Source organism: Acomys russatus, chromosome 22, assembly GCF_903995435.1.
Source record: "Acomys russatus chromosome 22, mAcoRus1.1, whole genome shotgun sequence".
Classification (NCBI taxonomy): Eukaryota; Metazoa; Chordata; class Mammalia; order Rodentia; family Muridae; genus Acomys; species Acomys russatus.
In genome coordinates, this window is record NC_067158.1 from 8043175 (window position 1) to 8065171 (window position 21997).

At 37.8% G+C, this 21997-nt stretch overlaps 1 protein-coding gene across 14 annotated transcripts in view; it reads left to right on the forward strand.

Moving 5' to 3' along the window:
- Window positions 1-21997, forward strand: part of Ehbp1 (EH domain binding protein 1) — a 257309-nt gene that overhangs the window by 146977 nt on the left and 88335 nt on the right. For all 14 annotated transcript variants that reach the window (XM_051165325.1, XM_051165324.1, XM_051165329.1 and 11 more), the window contains 2 exons: window positions 17141-17319; window positions 17812-17860. In XM_051165325.1, coding sequence (XP_051021282.1) covers window positions 17141-17319; window positions 17812-17860 — 228 coding nt within the window. The remainder of the gene's footprint in view (window positions 1-17140; window positions 17320-17811; window positions 17861-21997) is intronic.

Genomic DNA, 21997 nt, shown 5'->3' on the forward strand with positions numbered 1-21997 from the left:
AGTTGTGTTCTCTATGGCTCCTGGATTCTTTAAGAATAACCCTGATGATGTAGTTGCTGCAAATAGAACGCACTTTCTCCAGGAGTTGGCAGGCCATGAAAATCACGTCTCCTGTTCGACAATAGAAAAATCTTTAGAGCCACTTAGTCTTGAGAAAGTCCTAAGACGGTCCTGTACCATGCACCCTGCTTGTCTGACCACAGCAACTGTTTGATTGGCTGAATAATTTAAAAAAATAAAAGGAGCATTTGTGTTTTTCCTGTACTCACCTGCCTACACTCTTCCTAGGGAAAGAGGATTGTAGAGAGTATTGGGAAACTTCCCCATGCAGGCTGGGTGCTTCAAGGCCGCCCTTTGCTGGGCTGACTGATAAGCAGTACAGTGGGGAAGGAGCCAGGAATGCAAATCACTTTCGGTATTATTAAGGGCTGTTGTTGGGTCAACAGTATCTGTTTGCTGTGTTTGCAGACCATCCAGTCCTTTTGGGTTTTCAAGATTTGACATCAGTACTAAAACTGAAATCTTTTTAAGAGTGAGAGTAAAAATCTGCAGCTCTGAAAGTATTTGCATTTAGGAGATAACAAAAAACCAGAATCTTGAGGTAGCTGGATGTGGAAGAGTAACTTATGCTATGACGGTGCCTCCCCCTTACTTTCCATTAACTTAAGTCCACTTCTATAGGGCATATTTTTAACAGCAAGAGCCTAGTGCCTAGTCTAGGATTAAGAGAAATAAATCTGTGGTAGAAAAAGAAAGTCTGCCCTGCTGCCGATCCCCTTCACCAGTTGACTTCAAGGTGTGATTAGTGGGGGTCCACAAGCACTCTGATGAGTTTTTGAAGTTGACCATTTCCATAATGAGGCTAAGACAAGACTTGCCTTTTGCTATGGAGCAACTACATGGAATAGTTAAAAGTCCTAGCCCTTATGTTCTCAGTGGATGCATTGGCCAGTTTTTTTGTAGCTGTAAGAAAATACTTGAGGAAAAAAAGGGGAAAATGGATTTTGGCTCACAGCTTAGGATTTAAGTCCTAAGGTCATCTGGATCCATTGCTTTGGGCCTGAGGTAAAGAAGGAATCATATCAAGGCAGAGGGAAGGTTGCTCACTGCATTGTCCAGAAAGCAAAGACAGAAGAGGGTTCCTGAACATACCTTTCTAAGGTCCATTATTCGGAGGCGTGCTCCTGCTTCCAGTAGGTCCCAGTTCCTTCCTCTCACTGTGCCCAACTCCCTCTCACTGTGCCTCTAGCCGGACACCAAGCCTTCAACAGGCAAGCTTTGCAGCTTGCTTCATTCCTACCATCTTACAAATGGCTGTACACTGTTGTTTTTCAAGCCAGGCTCCTAAGAGAATGTTTATAAGACAGCCAAAACTACTGACTTTTTACAGTCTTGATCTTTCAAGTATACATACCTCTCCTGTCTGTGTTCTGCTCTACTCTGAAGTAGCTTTGTCATAATTAGAAAAGGCCCTGGGAAGCAGACTTGCATGCTGAGTTGGATGCCTTTTTCAGAGAATGCTAGTTTTACTTGAAAAATGACTGACAGGCTGGCTATTCACAGTTAGTTATTTGATATTTATTTTCTTAAAAACAGACTAATTGGTTACCAATGATAAAATTTTTGCTTTTGAACAAAAATGAGAAAACCTCTGATCTGCCACTTTGAACTTGAGATTTTCCAGTCTTTTTGAATACTTTCCTAAAGTTAGTGCTAGTATTAAGGTTATGTTTTTTAAACATTATCTCATTATTATGTTAACATATGTAAGATCTATGTAATTTGAGGAATAATTATTTATTAAATGAGCAATTTTATATACTATTAAAATTATTAAGAAGTCAGGAGAGGAGCTGTATAAGGGCAACGTGAGCCACTAAGTTTTAATAGAACAAAATTTAGACACTTAGGTGAGTTCAGATTCTACACTACAGCAAACCTGTAAGAAACCACTGATTTATAGTTTCTCTCTCTCTAATATATACATTATAATATTATATGTTGTTTTGGGTTTTAATATCAGAGAAGATTATCTACCACTGTCTTAACAGGACCTTAGAATCCTTTTTCCAGGGACACTGAGGTGACTCAGAAGGTAAGCCACTTCTTGCCAAGATACCTGAGTTCAAGCCACAGGTTCCACAGGCTGAGGGAGAGAACCCATTCCTACACATTGTGCTCTGGCCTCTACCCATATCCACACACAAAATAAAAAAATGAATGAACATATGTAAAAAAATGTGTAATTAAGAAGATCTCCCTCTAATTGTATTTTTGTAGGCTAGATTGCGTTCATTTACTTGCAACAGAATGTGTCACACCAGGTTGAAAACAGAAAACAGACAGGAAAATACATTTTCTTTAAGCCAGAAGTTGAGGAGTTTATTTTTTGAAAATTGTTTTCATAAAATGTGTTACTTATATAATATGTAAGGTGTATTATTATTTGAACATGAGTCTTTTTTTTAATTACAGTAAATATTAGTAGATATGCCTACACAATCAAAACCTCCTTAGATTCCTCAATAGGTTTTAAACACCATAAAAGCTACACACACACACACACACACACACACACACACAGTCTAGAACAAATCCCTCCCTCTCTCCTCCTAGTGTAGTCCAGGTCTCTGACGTTGGTTCAGACCCAGCGCTGTCTTAAAACAGTCTTTGTAGTGCGGGCTGACCATACATCCATCTTAAACGTGAAGCTGGGCTGTTGCTTGGGTGCTTATGCAGGGGTCCTTAGAGACCAGCGCACACTTTAAGTGGCACTGTGAGGTACTTGTTGACATCAGGGTCTACTTGTAGCCCTGTGCAGGAACCTGCTTCATCACCTTCATCACCCCGTGTCCATAGTGCGTATGAGTTCTTCAGTTCTACCAACTGTTTCTCATTTACGTGGACACCTTTGACACTTTTCCTGAGAGGAGGAGGAGTCTGAGCTGATAGAGATCTGCATAAGCCAAAGGATAGTTTTGTAGGTTGAAAATGCGGGAATTAAGGCAAGACTTTCTAAATCTGCTTCATATTAAGTTAATTACAGGGCAACACGGTGTGTAAACATGTAGCAGTGCCAGCCCCTGCATGTCTGCATACTTGGTATACATATTTAATACAATTTGACAAATAGAAGAAGCACACTCTCATTTTGTAAAATCAGTTTCATTCCCAAACATTACAATGGTCATAAATTCATTCAGCCTGTCAGCTGGTCAGTCATTTATCTTATGCTGCTGCAGGTGGAACCTTGGGCCTCGTGAATGCAAAGTAAGCCTTCTATCACAAGATAGACCAGGCCTCTCATTTCCCTCAAGGCTGGCTTCCTTAGTCTCAGTCTGGACTTGAACTCACTTGTATCTCAGGCCGTCCTTGAAGTTGATCCTCCTGCCTATCTCAGCCTCAGGTGCCAGCAGGCGCAGCATGAGAATCCATCTCCAGTCATTTGTTCCTGGTACTCTTTCTTTTCTCAAAGTGTAAGTCAGAGGGTTGTCATATTTTTATTAGACAGGCAGATGTAGTCCACTGTATTTAAAACAGTGACCTTCAAAGTGTACATGTACCGCTTAAGTGTCGGTCCAGACAGAGTTGGGAGTAGAAAGAATGTGCCGTTCAGTTTTCCCTCTGCATGTTTTAGTCTAAACTTAATTTTAAAGGAAGGTTTATTAATACTTAATATGCAGTTTAGCAAGAGCACTGTTGCTCACCCTGCTCGAGGCTCCCGTGTTAGCTAGAAGATGAACCATACCTAATAAGGGAGAGGCGTCTCACACTTGTGGCTTTACCTTCTTTTTCCATTTAACCTTACCTGGATGACAAAGCATCCATCTTCGATGGAAGCAGTACAGCCAAGGCTTCAAGTCTAACCTTCTCAGACAACTGTCAGGGTTCTCCTCTTGTGCTAGACAGGGCACAAGTGGGCTGTTTTAAAATACTTGGAAACCATAATGACTTTTAAAAACTGGAAACAAGAGCCTAAAAACGTTTGCCGTTCACATTGCCTTTCATAACTCTATAAAATGTTTACATTCACCAGAACTGTGTTGTATCTTTGACGGTAAGGCAAATTATAAGTCTTTATAGTCTTTAAACTTTGAGAGCTTGAAAACAGAATTTTCTGCCCTGATTTAAAATGCAAGTTATGATTATTAGTAGTTTATGACTCTGTCTGACATCCATGAAAGATATCTAGTGGCAAGAGGGCAGCAAACCTTTGTAGGTAACACAAAACAGTGGTACCCTGATTTGCTGAGTCAGCCAATCACGTGCTTTCTGAATTTTAACTTCTGTGTTTTTTGGGATGCGGCTCTGTCAGCTAGAGGTAACTATTCAAATCACACAAAACACACACTTTAGAAGTGGACCTTTAGATTCTGAAACCAGATTTTAAAAACTGGCTATGGCTTTTCTGTTATACTTCATTCCCATCTCTTATAACAAAAAATGTTTTATGGCATTAATATTAAATTAATATTTAAATTGTTAAGTTTATCTTTAGATTCTCTCTTAAAATTTCCATTTGTGATATAATTCAATATGCAGTAATACATTTATGTACACTGTGCATACAGGGAAGTACATATCTCTGAAAAAGTGTTTTTTACTACTTTTTATGATATTAGCATGCAAAATAGTAGAATATTTCCAGCCTAGACACTATTGCTGAAATATACACTTAATTCTTCACAGTTTGTATCTGAATATTGGATGTAGAAAATTATTCGAGACAAAAAGTTCCTGGTATGAGAAGTGACCTGTAGCTATTTTGACTGTGTGCCAATCATCAGCACTTTTGGTTCCCTTTAAACAGTGTATTAGTTTTATGAGTATAGTGTTTCCAAGAATCTTATAAATATTTATTTAGTTATTTGAATCTTTTCTTCGTTAATTCACAGGCAAGTTGAGAAAGAGTTTGTGCATTCTGTAGTGTGTTCTCCTTGTCTGTCTGTCCTCCCCTGATAAAGAGACCGTGGATGTACATCAGCCTAGCGGAAGTGCACTCCACTGGTGCCCTGTAATTAAACCTCTTCTTTTCTATGGGTAAGAGATACCAAGTGTGGCTAATTGCAAAGTCTCAATCTGTACGCTTTCCGGTGAGGAGGGAAGAGTGGCTGGATGCTGTCCTACTTCAAATGGCAAACGATGTCTGCATTCACTCCTTTGGAGACTCACCAGCTGTACTTCCATATTGACACTTTACCCCAGTCACACCTTCCCCTTTATTTTTGGCTACATCTATTGTGATAAGGACAACATAAAACATTTATGTCTCAAGATCGCTTGATACATTTTTCAAAGACAAATAACCAAGTAATCGATAGATGCACTTAGAGCGTATTCACCGCTCAGCATAATCATCAGTTCTCTTCAAGGGTAATAAAAGATGAGCCAAATAGTCTTCTAAGGCCATCTCTGTTAGCGAATAGATGAAATGATAATTTTTTATATCATACTGATATTTTACTGGGTGTTTTTACTGATCACTGTAAAACTTTTGGAGTTATTTGGGAGTTGCAAATGTATAAATTAGAAATTGCAGTAAAGTGACTGCCGCTTGATGCTCTGCAGCCCTCGAATGTGGTAAGCGCCCACCCAAGGGCATGCTTAGACTTGGTTGGTAATTACAATTGAGCTGTAAAATATTTTGACAGTTTCCAACTGTTGTGTACATGTTAGTCATTTGGTGGCAAATGCAATTTGGTGAGGGTTTGGATTTTTTTTTTTTTTTTTTTGGGTCGGGGCATATTTAATTAAGACTGAATTACATAGTATTTCACAGTAAGCTTAATAAAAAGTTTTGTTACTATGAGCTACTTTTATATTTTGACAAAGGCAAAGAAAACCTTTTTCTTTAAAAACACTGCATAAGTAAGTGAAACTTGCCATGCTTCTGTTTTTCCTTACAAGCTTTTACTTGTTGACTCTTCATTGGTAGCTTGAACATGGTGTTTGACTTTCCTAGGTAAGTGTATTCAATGGCAAAAAATAAAAAGGGAGAGAGAGAATTGCTTGTGATAATTATACAACTGGAAAAGAGTGCTTTGGTTGATTTTTGTAAGATATTTTTATCCTTTTATTAATAATAAAGATAATAACCTAATTTGTGCGTAAGACAGTTCAAGAGACAGAATTCCAACATTTTAATTCAAGAGTTGCTTATGTAGACAGAAGACTGCCATAAAGCAGTTTTAAACCTCTCTTTTAAGCACAAAGTTATTGGGTAAATAATGATTTATGAAGTTAGAAAGCCTGATCATAGTGGGAAAGGTCTGTCCTCTTATCTGCGTAACCAAGAACAAACTTGACACTTGGTTACTTGAAAACCTGTTATTAAAGTTTGGTGTTGCCTCCATAGAAACCTTCAAATATTTTATTCTTTCTGTTTTTGACTTTTTGTCATGGATCTGTCATTGTAGATAAAGATTCTTAGAGAAGCAGGAATTTAGTGCAGCTACTAGGTCTTCAACTTTTATAGTATTTCCTGTTAAAAAAAAAGCGTATGAGTGTGACTTGTAACAATGATACTGAATGCTACCCAAATGAATTTTTACTGCATCAAGTTAGTATTATTTCTCCAGAGGATCAATGTTGGGATTGCACCCACATACATGTGAACATACACAACACACACATACAAAATATTTAAAACACAAGATATTTAAACCATAGTCTAGCTTTATACCGTAAGCAAACGGAAAAGGGAGAACAATCCCAAAGCCACTGAGGATAAATGTTAGAGCAAAGATAAGCTAGATGAGAGCAAAAAATTAAAAAATAAAAATCAACAACAACTTTGAGAAACTTAACCCAACTTAAAGTTCATTATTTCAATACATCACCAAAATTGGCACACTTCAACTATGGGGGTAGTCAGAGAAGGCTCAAATTACTAAAATGAGAAGTAAAAGTGGGGTTTTCTACCCACTTAACAGACATTTAAAGAATTGTAAGAGTGCTGTGAACAGTCAGACATCAAAATACTGGATAACTTAGATGGAATAGACAAGTTCCCAGGAATAATAGCTACCAAACTAAACCATGTGTGAGTAGGACATGTGAACAGATCTGTAAGAGACTGTTTTTAAAGTTGAATCTTCAATCCAACAACTCCTAAGAAGCTGGATGGCATGGCTCATGCCTTTGTCTGTGGTCCCAGCACTCTGAAGCGAAGGCAAAGACTATTGACTCAGAGGCAGTCTAGGAAACATAGTGAGACCATGAGTAGGAGTTGGGGGGAGGAGAGGAAGAAAAAGAACACTTTCTAACAAACAAACAACAACAAAAATAGTTTAAGAGCCATTCTACCAAGCATCCCAGGAAGTAACACCATTTTTTTCCTTAAAACTTTCTGAAAACTTGGAACACACCTCCTAACTCATTCTATGAGGTCAGCATTACCTTACTAACCATGAAAGCCACACTATAGAGCAGTATTGCTTATTATTACCAAAGAGCATTATGCAGTATTTAAAAGGACTATGCACTGTGACCAAGTAAGAGTTGCTCAAATGCAAAATAAGATATCAGTCGATGTCATATGCTGTATTGATACACTGTAAGAATTAATGGCCATCTGAAATAATGCATAAATGGCACTTGACAGAACCATGCTCTATCATAATAACACTCAACAGATTAGGGTTCAAAAGAAACTTCCCAGAAATAACAAGAGCCACAATTAGAAAAGCTCAGAGATAATATCATAGTACATTGGTAAAGAATGCTTTTCTTTTGTAGTAACAGAATGGCAAGGGCATCCATTCTTGGAACTTGTCTTCCACATAGAACTTGAAATCCTGGCCATTGCAATTACACAAGAAAAAGAAAAACCACCAAAATCAAAAGGATGTTGTAAAATTGTCTCTGTTTGAATTGATGGGATCATGCATGCACCAAACCCTAAAGATCACACACACACACACACACACACACACACACACACACACACACACACACACCAAAAAACTTAAAAATCAATAAATTCAGTAAAATCGTCAACAATAACAACAGCAAATCATTTGTATTTCTGAATACTAACATTGAACAATCAGAAAGAGAACTTAAAAGGATAAGTCTCTTAACAGCAGCATCAAAAAGAGCTACATGCTTAGAAAGGAACTTAACTAGGCCTGGGTGTGGCTCAGCTGGTAGAATGTTCACCTACCAAACTGGAGCTCTGGATTTGACCCAGCACCTCACAACCTGAGTATGATGGTGTTCGTGCTTTTGAAAACTATTGATGTCTAGGATGTAAACAGAACACAAACCTACAGATTTAATGTAACCATCAAAATCCCAATTATGTTCTTTTTGCAAAAATAGAAAGTAGGCCATCTTAATTGTCACATGGAATTTCAGAAGACCTGTAATAAACTTTTTAAAGCACCCTGATAAAAATAAAAGCAAACACATATTTCCCAGCTTCTAAACTTGCTGCAAAGATCTCAGTAACCAAAAATATGGTACTTTCTTAAAATGCAAAGTCATTTAAACCAGAAACAAACACCTTACCTAAGACAATGTTAGTGCTTTTCATAAAGAGGTCAATACTGTTCAGTGGTTTTGGGGAGAAGAGCCATCTTTTCAACAAATACTTCTGGAGAACTGAACACACAAGAGAATGAAGGTGGACCATTACCTGACCTGGTAGGCAAAAGCCTAAGAACTAAGGCCATGAGACTTGTAGAAGAAAACACAGGGCAGAAAGTTTGCAGTCCTGCATCACTGGGAGAGGTTTTTCTTGAATATCACTCACAAGCAATAGAAGCAACAACCAAAATAGACAAAATTTACTTCAAGAAAACTTATATGGATCAAGATAGACAGAATGAAAAGGCTACCTACAAAACAAACAGGAGGAAGTATTTTCAAATAATACATCTAATAAGGAACTCACCCCTAAATGTGTAAGAGTTCCTAAACAACAAAAATAAAAGAACTCAGTTAAATGTGGTCAGAAGATTTGAATACGCCCTCGCTAGTAACATAGAAATGGCCAGTAGGCATAGGAAGAGATGTTCACCATCACCAACCGTTAGGAAATACAAATGAAAGCCACAAAGAGAAAAATAGCCCCCACGCATTAAAATTGCTACACTGTTTTGAAAAGTGCTTAAGCATTAGCAAGCAAGGAAATAGAATTCTAAGCCCTGTGTATTGTTAGAATGATGGAAAATGCTTCAAAAAACAGTGTGGTAGCTCCTCAAAAATTAAGAATTGGTAAAGAAAAATGAATTCTTGTTATGTCCCAAAAGACTGGAAACAGGGTAGAGGAGCAGCATTTGTTAACAACAGCTATAACAGTGAAGTAATGACAAAAAGATAAATTATGTGAATCCATTTCTAATGTACCTCACTAATCAATATCATGGTGGCAAAGGAGAGCGCCGGGTGTGGTCAGTGTAGAGCCGATGTGGTCAGTGCCACGGGTGTGATCCCCAGCAACACAAACAGTGGGCCGCAGTCAGTGGGGACTTGTTGCTTAATAGATATAGAGGTTTTTCAGTTTTGCAAAATGAAAAGACTTCTGGGAATGAAGAGTGGTGAATATGCCATTGATGAGTGTATAACCCCGAACTTAATGCTAAAATGATAAGTATTATTCTATATGTATTTTACCATAATAATGAAAATATTAGAGTTATTGGGACTCCACAAGAACACATGTTTATATGAATATTAATGTTCTGTTAATATTTGAAGATAAAAATTATATAATTAAAAATTATATTCATCCAAAATATATGGACATAAATGCTATTTTTTATAGCATGACTCTATCTTCCAAATCAAATATTTAGTGAGAAGGGTGATGTTTTTGCTTCCCATTTTTCCAGAGTCTGCTGTCTGACCTAAAAGAAGGCAGTTGTTATAGTCAGTGTCTGGGCTAGTCGTGTGGCTTTATTATGCTGTGCACCGTACACTGGAAATCTCTGCTATCAAGATTCGTGAAGTGGCTCCAAATGTTGTTAAGTTGGGATTACATGCTGTGAAAAATGTTAATAGCATCGCTGATGTTTTTCACTCAGGTCCAGAGTGTGTTCCTTCCTCCTCTTGTGTTCTGGGTGGGGCCTAATGTTGTTGTTTGGTGGCCATTTCTGTATGTGTGTTGCTTTGGCTAGGTGAACATGCCCTTCTGTAGGGATTGTTGAGTCAGAGGATGACCATGCCTCCAAATTTAACAGAATAGTTGGTAGCAGAGTTTTGTTTTTTGTTTTTGTTTTTTTTTTCTTCAACTCTGAGTGAAAACTCTTTTTCTCCCACATCCTTAGTGGTTAATAGTTTCAATCTCATTCCTATCGTTTCAATTAAAATACCCATTACAATGTCAACCCTTGTAGGAAAAGCATGTGTTAGTACCATGTGCAGGTTTCTAAATACTCATGTGAGTGGACAAAGTTTCTTTTTTTTTTTTTCCTAGATACTTAGATTTCATTTCATAGTCTAGAAAAAAGTTGAAAGTGCTCTTTCAGTTTTTGCCCATCATTATATTGGTTGACCTTATTTTCCTTACTGTGTTTTAAGAATTTTTGTATTTTCTAAGTATGAAGCCTTTTATCAGGGAAAATACACATAGTTGTGTAGCACCAGGTTTAACTTTAAGACGTACTGAAAATTTTAGTTTTAGCATCATAGTACCAAGTGCCATAAATACATAATTATGTGAGGTGGTAAGTCAGAGAGTCCTCCTGATGTGAGCCACTGAGGCTTACAGGCATAGGGTGCTGTGTGTAGTGTGCTGTCCACAGGTTCCCCAAGGACCTGATCGTTTATAAAATGCACACTAAGCATAGGAAGCAGGAGTGTTCATTTTTTTATTGTCATTTGGAGTTTATTCCTAGGCTCTTAGGTCTGTGTGCGGTTCATCAAGCATGGGCCATTTTTACAGTAAGTGCTGTTGCCTTGTTACACACAGCTAATAATTCACATTTACTCAGCATAGTTCCCATAGAAATGGCAAATTATATTGGATAAATTTGGTTGTTTCCTCATTGAGAATGGACCAGTGGTTTAACCCTTCTCCATGAAGAGAAAAATTAAGTTTCTTCACAAATTTCACAACTACAGTTCATGCCCCTGTGGCGTTAGGTCTTTCCTTTGCACAGGAAAGCTGGATGGTGTGTGAACTCAGCTCCTGTTTTCTGTCTTCTTCACTGTATTTTGCTTTTGGTGTACATGCCATTCACTTTCCTTTGGAAGCAGGCAGTGGTACCCATACCGCCACAGAGGTCTGCCCAGCATGCACCTCTGCCAGCCCACCTTTATGGAAACAGTACCAAGACTTGCATTTTCTGTCTGATTGGCCATTGCTCCACTGCTGTGTTTTGGAGTAATTTTTGGATATCTCTTAAAACCTTTTTCTAATATTTTTCTGTTCGTAAAAATATGTTAATGTAGCCGGGAGTTCTCAGTCTTATTTATCTCACTATTAATCTTCAAGTTATCTTGCAGCATCATAAGACTTCATCACTTTTACTATAAGGGAGAAGTAAGTGCTGGGGTGTGGCTTGGATGGTAGAGTGCTAGCCTCACACGCTTGGTTCTGTGGGTTCTATCTCTAGCATGCATGTGCTGGTGTAACCACAGCCTGTAATTCTAGCACTCTGATAAGGCAGGAGGATAAGGAGTTCAAGGCCATACTCCCCTACTTAGTGAGGCCAGAGGCTGGACTGGAGAACTCTTATTTAGAGAGGGATGGTGAAGATGGAGAGGGAGAGAAGAGAGATGAAGTGATGTCACTTTGGGGAAGCAGGAGAGGGAGGAAGGGGATGAGGCTAGAGATACAGGGAGAATGCAGATGCAGATGTTCTTGTTCTCACCACTGCTGTTATTCTGGGCTTACCAAATGCTAAAATCAGAGCTAGCCAATGTTCTCTAACCATGATTTGCAATAATTGAGGAAAGTCTCCAGGAATTCTCACACAAAGACCAAAATACCCATCAGCTTCAGCAATAACACTGTGTATCTTACAGAACTGGGATTAATTAGGTCTTACGCTAATTCTAGTCCAATGTCCAAAAGTCCAACATAATGGACAAATGGGTTTTACTAGGAACTCCTAAGTTGTAACTTCTCTTGAGCAGTTGCCTTTGGGTTTTTTGTCGGTTTGTTTTACTGGTGCTAAGACCAGGTCTTACTGTATTGCTCAGGATGGTCTTGACCCATGACCCTCTTATTTCAGCCTCCAGAGTAGCAAAATTGTGAGGCAAGTGCCTGGTGACTTCTTGAACAAATTGATTTGACATATATAGGGCAGTAATCTTAAGTTCTGAAGAACTTAACTAGTTAACTAAGACTTTTGCTAGTTTCAAGAAATACCTAATGTCTACTGAGGTCTTCAGGCTGCATTATTTTGGAATGTGAAATGTATAATGAAAGCATGGAGTTTATATGGAGACACTAAGGCATAGTCCATCTTCTTCCTTCCTGTGTAGCTGAGTTTCTTTGATTGTATTTTTAAAACAGTCAAAGAGCTCTTGAGGCGTGTGTAAAGTATGTGCTTGGTACTCAGCATGAATTCTGTGAACACTGTAAGAAGATGCTCTGTAGAGAGTCAGACATAGTGTAGCCAGAAACACCACCTAAGAGCCACGGAAGATCATAGTGTAATCAAAGAAAAACCATGTAAGAGATGGAAAATGAAAAAGACCATTGAAAGGGGCTTCTGCCTGCCGATGAGGAATTAGGATGAGACTGTGTGAAAATGACAAATTGAAGCGTGAGAGAAGAATGTGGCATTGTCAGAGTTGTGTGTGTGACGGTAGTTACTCTGAGTAGACGTCATCTGTGTGACACTCGGGAGATGGGGAAGCGGGTTCAGGCAGGAAAGCATAGGGATTTAGGGAATGATGAATCATATGGGCCTTAGAGTGCAGAAGCGCTGTGCTGTCGCCGTGTATGTGTTGAGCGCCGCCGGGGACATTAGACGTGTTGTAAGAATACTGTGCTTTGAGAATGGGTTGGGAAAGGGAGAATTTGCAACAGGGATGACTGAGACAATAACCTAAGAAAAAAAAGATAAATGACAAGGTTCCAAAAAATCAAAACCATGGCATGACTATATAATATCCTATGAATTACCTAGTAAAAAAATGATATACAAAAGAAAAACTTTGAATGATTCTGAGGCTAAAATCCATACAGTCAGAACAGTAGTGGTGTCATTTTTCAAACACAATGAAAATGAGCAGGTTACAATGAAAAAAAATCACAATTTTAAACATACCAAGTTCAAATTTTATATGGCAGGAAGGACGGCCAGCTGGAAATGTCAACTTGAGACAGTTGGAACCGTAAATGTGTGGAAGTGATAGCTGGAATCCTGAGAGTGAATCAGTTCAAAGTGTGGATAGAAAGAAAAACATCCAGAGAAATACCTAAAGGAATGTGTGGGGCTGTCCATGATGAAAAGGAGACTGCAGAAGAGGGAGAAACCATAGACAAGGAAAGAACAGAAAGAAATGGAGTTACTATTCCTCATACTTACAAAATTTAAGAAATCTCACAATGAGTTATTTAGGTTTTCTGAAAGAGATGCCTTTGCTATTAATAGAAGGAATCATTCAGTGACCTTATTTTAACAGTAATCTGCTGTGGTAATGTATTAAAATTGTGTCTATTTGATTTTTTTTTTTTTTTTTTTTTTTTTTTTTTGAGACTGGGTCTCTCTATTGGTCCTAGCTGTCCTGGAATTCTTGAACTCACAGAGATCTACCTACCTCTGCCTCCTGAGTGCTGGAACTAAAGGTGTGCACCACCATGCCTGGCCCTTCGTTCCTACCTTCAATGCATAGAATTTTAGCATCTTTCTTTCTTTGGAAAACAATAAATTTTACTCATTCACAGCTTGTTTTTTTAGATAACTGCATGGTCCTTGTTTTGCACGTAGGATAATCAAGATACCAATATTATTCACTAGTTAATGCTTTGTTTACCAAAAAATTTAAAGTGCCACTGTGAACGAATTCATGCCCTTTGAAACTAAAGAAGCCTCAAAACAAAACAAACAAAATCAAACAAACAAACAAAGAATTCTGTGCTGATGGTGCCCAGTTGGTAGTATGGTGCTGATGGTCATGGTGACAGTATGGTGCTGATTGTGCATGGTGACAGTATGGTGCTGATTGTGCATGGTGACAGTATGGTGCTGATGGTGCATGGTGACAGTATGGTGCTGATGGTGCATGGTGACAGTATGGTGTTGATGATGCATGGTGACGGTATGGTGTTAATGGTGCATGGTGACAGTACAGTGCTGATATGCCCGGTTGGTAATATGGTGCTGATGGTGCATGGTGACAGTATGGTGCTGATGGTGCATGACGACAGGATGCTGCTGCTGATTCATCATGACATATAGTGCTGGTGGTGTGCGGTGGTGATGTTTGGCCCTTATGGTACATGGTAACAGTATGGTAATTGTAGTTACCACTTACTGAATAGTCTCCCATATCTTTTGTTAAGTGTTTTGTTTTACTTAATAGTATTTACTGTTATTTACTGTGCATCAGGAGTTGATCTGGAAACCTGAGATATGTTAGTAAATAAGGCAAATTGCAAGTATTGAGTAGAGAGAGTTCTTATTTAGTACAGACAGACGTAAACAATCGCCAGAAGTATAACATAAGTGTACACCACAAGAAGATAGATTGTGGGAGAGCAGAGCAGTGCAGGAGGAATTGGGGGTCCTGTGCTGGGGTTGGATAGTGGAGCTGGATTGTATTATGACAGTGCCAGGATTTGTAAGCTGAGGTTGTACTGAAGCTCCAATACTGGGAACACTGGGCAGATGGAATAATTCTGCACAGGTTGGAACATACTTGAAGTAAAGAGCAGGAAAAGATGAGTTTTACTCACAGTGATCAAGGGGCAGAGAGGTGGGTAAGAGGTAGTGGGGAGGGAGGTCTTGTTACTGCAGCACTGTGTATCTGTGGATGTTTACCTGGTCATAGTTACCACGGTAGTTAGTTACCTGGTCATAGTTACCACGGTAGTTAGTTATCTGGTTATAGTTACCATGGTAGTTACTTGGTCATAGTTACCACGGTAGTTAACTGGTTATAGTTATCACGCAGTTAGCTGGTTATAGTTATCATGCAGTTACCTGGTTATAGTTACCATGGTATTTACCTGGTTATAGTTACCACGGCAGTTCACATTTACAGATGAGGAAACTAAATCACAGTTGGACAACCCACTTCATGACTAGAACAAGAAATAATTATCTCATCCGGCTACATGTTGGCATTTTCAAAGTGATTTCTTAATTCTTTTATCACCTTCCGCAAAATATTAGATAAAAGGGCAGCAGCTTGATTACTCATTTAGTAGATCTGCTAATTCTCTTTTTTTCTGCAAACTTATATGACCATTTATGAGACTTGTAATTTTTATCAGTTTTCTCAGTTGCATATGACTTCTTTTTGTGGAAAGTGAATTGTTCTTTTTCATACAGTCTTCTGGCCAGAAGAAATCCAAATTTTAGCTTAGCTTGTCTAGCTTTCTTATATTAGACCTAACAAAGATAATTATTTAAGTGATGGGAAAATAAATAATAGACAATTAAGAAAGTTATATATGTACCTAAATCAAGAATCCCCAAGTTTCATAGCACTTTAAGTCAATCTAAATCAGTCTAAGTAACCAGAGGGATTTAAAAGTCACAATGGACTGTTTACTTTACTTCTATACATTAGGTTTAAAGTTAAATTATTTATTTAAAGTAAATGTCCTATATTTGGAAATCAATTTCATGTACTTCTTTATATTAGGTATAATTAATCCAAAGTTGTTTATTACATTTACACAAGTGTGCGTGTGTGCACGCACATGTGTGTGTCTGTGTGTGAAGATCAGAAGATAACATGCACTAGTCTGCTTTCTCTCCTGTGGGTCCCAGGAATTGAACTCAGGTCAGAAGGCTTGACAGCAAATGCCTTTATTCACCCAGCCATATCTCCAGCCCTGAATATGTTGGTTTTTTATGATTAGTGAGCAGTTCGTTTAGAATTTGCTTTGTAGGAGTGATCATTTAAAGAATAGAGCTTTGCCAGTCTATGATTATTTATATAATGCCTTGTTAATCTGATAATAGAAATGAGGACATCATTGATCTCTCTTAAGTAAGCATTACTGTAAGAATGAATCATTGGTTAAATTTAAATGATGTCGGCATAAATGAATATTCTCTCATCTTTACAAGACTCTTTTGTTTTCATAGCTAACAATTTTGATTAAAAGGATTAAAGTCCAAAAAATATTAAATAGGGCTCTTATAGTTTCAGTTGTATCAACCTTCATAATTATCATAAAATATTGTAGTTATTTGGTAAAAGCAAATGACATTACTTTAAGAAAAAAAACTTTAAAATTAACGTCTTACAATATAGTTTTAGTTCTGTCACCATTACTGTTCTGCTAAGCGTATGGGTAAAGCGAAGCACATGCTTAAGATTTAAACACTTACAGCAAACTCTATGATTCAAAAGTCACTGTCGGTAATAATTAGAATATATCTTGAGTATTTCCAGAATATATACTGTTGTGTGCTGTTGGCACCAAAATGTGTCTATTGCTAAAAATTAAACTATTTATATTGTTACTGAGTTTATATAGAAAGGATGTTTGAACTGGCTGTCGTTGTCCTGTGCTGCCCTCACACTTACTGTGGCTGATCTCTTTACCAGGGTGTTTCTCAGTACCTGAAAGCCACTGCCGCACTACAGCTGATGGTGCAGTGAGACTTCAGTGCACGATTTTCACCCAGTCTTACTAGTTTATAATTGCATTTTGAGTATGTAAGGGTTGCTCAGATATTTAGCCCTAAGTATTCAAATATTTTTAACGTGATGTTTCCATCAAGGACACTCGTGACTTGTTCTTACCAGAAGTTTAAAATGTTGCTTATCTGCCTTGTTGTCAGGCAGATGCCATGGGCAAAAACTGAAGATAATAACGTAAGATTTGTGTCTCTCTCGGAGGCAGCAGTTGTCGTGAAGTGACAGTTTTGAAGGACCGAAACTGACATCAAAGGTTTCAGATGATCTAGCTAGGTCAATTAATGTTAATTTTTATCTTCCATTAGGTTCTTTTAATGTCCCCTTCCCACCCTTTTTTCTTTCTTTCTTTCTTATATTCTAGCCAAGCCCAATACCAAGTCCTGTTCTAGGGCAAAAGCCAAATGCTAGCCAGTCGCTGCTTGCGTGGTGCAAAGAGGTTACGAAAAACTACCGGGGCGTGAAAATCACTAACTTTACTACGTCATGGAGGAACGGGTTATCTTTCTGTGCAATCTTACACCACTTTAGACCAGACTTGATGTAAGTAGAAGTGTCATAAATGTTTGTAAATAAAGAACATTCTTAAAAGAACACAGAATAGTTTCTCAGCGTGTATCCTGAACTACTTAACTGTCTCTGTGTTGGAACTATAGAACTTGCCTTTTTTAAAGAGAAGTATATGCCAGGAAACCAAAATTTTCTTTGATTTTTTTTTGAATGATTTTTCTTTAATCTGATTGAAAGTATGTTGGTAATAAGGGAGTATCTCGTGGCGAAGAGCTTTGTCAAAGCTGGTCTCTGTTCCCTTGCCTTAACTTCTCTTTGAAATGAAACACGAAACCGCTGTTTGTTTGTTTATCGTTTCCTTGATGTTCTACACTATTGCTTTTGTTGACTGAACCGCTGTGAGATCGTTTGTTAGTTACCCTTTGGTGTTGCTGAATACCAAATTTTTAGATTCAGTTTCTTTTACAAAAATTTATTTTTATCAAATACTATACATACCCACTTTGCCATTTTTTTTCCCCTCAGCGACTACAAGTCTCTGAATCCTCAAGATATTAAAGAAAATAACAAAAAGGTAAGAAATGCCAGGGGAGGGCAGAGTTGCAGCTTTTTCTTCCCTGCGAGGTTAATGTGAGGAAGGAGACGGTGTTGTGTGAGGCTGGAACTGCAGCTCGCAAGGGTGGGATGCTTCCCGAGGTATGGCAGGGTGCTCAGTTGACTCTGCTTTGCCATGGGCTCTAAGGATCATAAACGCAAAGCAGACATCAGAGTATGTGCGCGCTCGTAACTGTTAAGTGTTTAGTAACCATGTTGCTTTTAATACAACATTTAGCTTTTGGAGAATATACCCAAAGCTTTCGTAACTATGACATGATATTAGAAAAATGTTTTGGGAGATAAAAGCAAATGAGAATACATAGGCTTCTAAATGAAAGCAATGATTAATAGTGGTTCTTTGTTTTTTTTGTTTTTTGTTTTTTAGTAAATATATAATGTATTTCCAGATCTACTTATATACTAGAACTTTCTAACCAGCATGTGAGGATATCGATCCCATCAGCCTTCAGTGCAGCTGCACAGGGAGGATTTGCTAGAGCCTCGTGGGCCAGCTGACTGTGGCTAGGGCTGATAAATGTTTTTATCTTGTGTGCCCTATATAGTATATGTAATTTCAAATGGGCAAGAAAGCAATATCAGGCTCTGTTCATAGTACATGCTCGGTGTTTGTATTGAATTGAATTTCTCAACTGAAAAACCAATGTTATTGTTGTCTTAGAATAGCCATTTTTAACCTGTAGATTTTATCTGTAAGTGTATCTGTCGATAGAATTCAGCAAGTCCTTGAACACAGCTGAAGAAAAAACATTTTTATAATATATTGTGTCATAATTCTGTAACCAAACTTTCTTATTTTCTTCATTTGTAAACCTTCATATTTTACTCCAGTTGTTGCATATCTCAACAAATAACAGCTTAAAACTCCCTCCGCTTTATTAATTACTGACTAGACATGGCAGCTCCTGGGATAACTCTTGCTATCCTGGCACTTGGGATCTGGAGGCAGGAGGATTAGTTCAAGAAAGGTCCTTGGTCAGCATGAGATTGTGTGTGTGTGCATATGTGTCTATATTCACACATTTAGTAATTCACACGTTCATTAAAATGTATTTCACTATTTCCCAAATTCAGCTTTATATTTTAATAGTTATATTTTTAGTATAACTGGCTCTTTTTACTTTTGCTATAAAATTTTATTCTCAAAAGGGAATCCAACAAGGAAGGAGCTCAGAAAACAAGGTGATTAATAATCTCTGGTTTAAGACAAAAAATTAATGTACTTTAAATTATTAAGTTAGATGGAACTATCACGTTTTAAAATTTTAGAATCTTGGTAGAAGTTTCATTAACAAAAGTTCACATTAAAGCAAATTATTTTCTTGATGTGGATTGTCGAATTATAATGCATTTAACAGTTTCCCTTTTTTTGTATGCCACTGCAAAGGGGAAATCTTTGAAAATCAGTACTTCTTCACAGAGATTACCTTGTGGGGCTAGGAGTTTAACTAAGTGGAAGAGAGCTTGGGTCTGAGTTCACTCCCCAGCACTTTCTGGTAGGCATTCTACAAAGTAATCATCCTCGTGAGTTTCTTGCATCATTTTAAAAAGCCTATGTTTGTTAAAGTGAAATGCATTTTTCCTAATTAGACTATATCCATAGGAGTGACATTTATTTATCTTCATTTTCCTGCATTTGAATAAAGTGCCAAACTAATAGAAATGCAGATGTCGGCATTATAAAATGAACTGCTAATTGCCAGTTAGCTGTGCCACACACCTCTAAGGCAGGGAAGATCTTGAGCTCATGAGTTCAAGACCAGCCTGAGCAGGGTACATACAAGACCCTGTCACTTAAATGGTGATTGCTTTTTGAGTAGAGCTTTCCTTTGCTGTTCTAATTTTTGAAATGGAAACATGATTGATTTTGCCCAGCTGTGTATATTTTAAAATATATAAGGAGAATCTTATTAATGTTTAAGTAACATAGACTGACATATGGGTTTACATATCACATATGGAAAGAATATTCCATTTACATGTTTTCTTGAGACTGGGGCTGTAGCTAAGTAAGTGTTTAGGATAGCTAGATACGGGTTCAATCCCTGAATATAAAATAGATCTTTCATGGCAGATTTTCCATCTTGATTTTTTAATAAAGTTCTTAACACTGATTCTTTTCATACAGTGTCCAGTACATGTCAGCCTACCCAGTTGTTGTGTTTAAGCTACATGCTGTCTACATTCTGAACCTTCGTTACTTACTACCTGCAGATTATTTCCTGTTCTACAAGGTTCTCCCGGATAACCCTTTGTACTGTTGATTGGATTTAGAATATCCGAGAAACAAACTCTTTGTCTTACGTTCCACTTGTATTTGTAATATAATTGTCAGTGTCTCTTCCTTAACTAACTTAACACTTCAAAATAAGTAAGACAATTCTCTTTGAAAAATCCTTGGCTAATGAGATGACTCAGTGGTAAAGGTGCCCGCTGCCAAGCTGTTGACACCCTGAGTTCTGTCCCAGAGGCTCACGTGCTGGAAAGGGAAAGAACTCACACCGGGGAGCCCGAGACTGGACACACCCACCACAGCCGCCATTCTCCCTGCACCTGCACAGCGTGCGCTCGCACGCGCGCACACACACACACACACAACACACACAACACACACACAGTAAGTAAATATAAGTAAGTAGTAAGTAAGTGGGCCTTTTCTCTTAAACACTTTCCTATTTCACACACAGTCACAGCACGTGACCTGGGCAGAAGTTAACCAGTAGGAAATTCTTTGACAAAATTTTTACCTCACATATAAAAAAACCTGGTTTGTTTTAAAGTACAATTAGTATGCATAAAATGAATTGCTGCATGAAGAAAAAAAAAAAACAGCAGGAGTTCCCTCACAAGGAAGCTAATCATTTTTTCAGGCCTGTAAAAAGAACTCAATACAAAAAGTATTTACCTGTGGCATTTGATCTTAACCAATATGTCAGCATTTTAGATAATTAGGAAATGTTCAGAATACTGCCTCAGGTGGTTTTCCTGATGATCTGCTATTGATGGCTGTCAGTCAGGTAGCCAAGGCACACAAGGAAGAAAATGACTTTAATTTACCTAAAACATGTAAAAGAACAAACAAGTCTGTACATGCACACCAACTGAGCCACCTCTCTAGCAGATATTTTGAAGTGCCCATATTACAAAGCATTATTTTGTGGAAGTTGAAGAGGTCTTAATAGCACAATTTAGTTTTTATTTTCTTTCTTCACATTTCTTAGAGCTTCAGGAAGAATACAGATTAAATCCAAAGGTAGAAGTTTACTATAAAAGCACAAATTGTCCTTTGATTAAGTAAATTCCTAACATTTTTAAGAACAACATAAAACTGTGCTTCTAAATGCACGTTGTCAAGAATGGGGATTTTGACATCCAAACGCATCAGCGCTTCTGCGGTCCTTCCTTTCCGACGACGACGGCTACCTTAGCCTTAGTGAGCTTTGAATGCTTCCTAGCCACACAATGCTGTTTCAAGGGTTAGTTCAGGATAGTGATAATTAATTGTAAATTGAGAAACAGCCTTGGTTCTTCAAAACTAGAAAAACCTGATATGCAGCAGCCATTCAAAGGCTAACAAACTACTACAGCGCAACCTCACAGCTCAGGTATGCTGAGGCATTCAAAACAGTCTGTCCTCTCCAGAGTAGACAGGTAAAAGTAGTCACTGTCCTCATTAGGAAACCAAGCATACGTATGCACTTAAAAGGGTTCCTGTGCCTCTAAGATTAAATGGCATTTATTTGTATTTTATAGCAAATCGTATGGTAGTTAGTTCTTTGAACTTCTTTACCGTAATTACATGACCATGTGAAGGGGCAGCGGGGATGATGAAAGCTGGAGCGATCCGCTAACATTTCTTTATACCTCTGTCCTTAAACTAAAAGTTTACTCTTTATTCTTTATTGCTTATATTGTGCTTGTAGATGAATATGTTGTTTAGTTGTTTTCCTCTTTTCTCCTTTTTGCTTATTTTTTTTTTCTTGAAATTTTATTCTTTTCCCTGCAGTATAATGTCATTAATTTTATGTGCCCTACAATAACAAAAAGCTTTAAAATTTTGCTGTCTTTAAAATAGATGTCTGAGCTTTTCAGTATA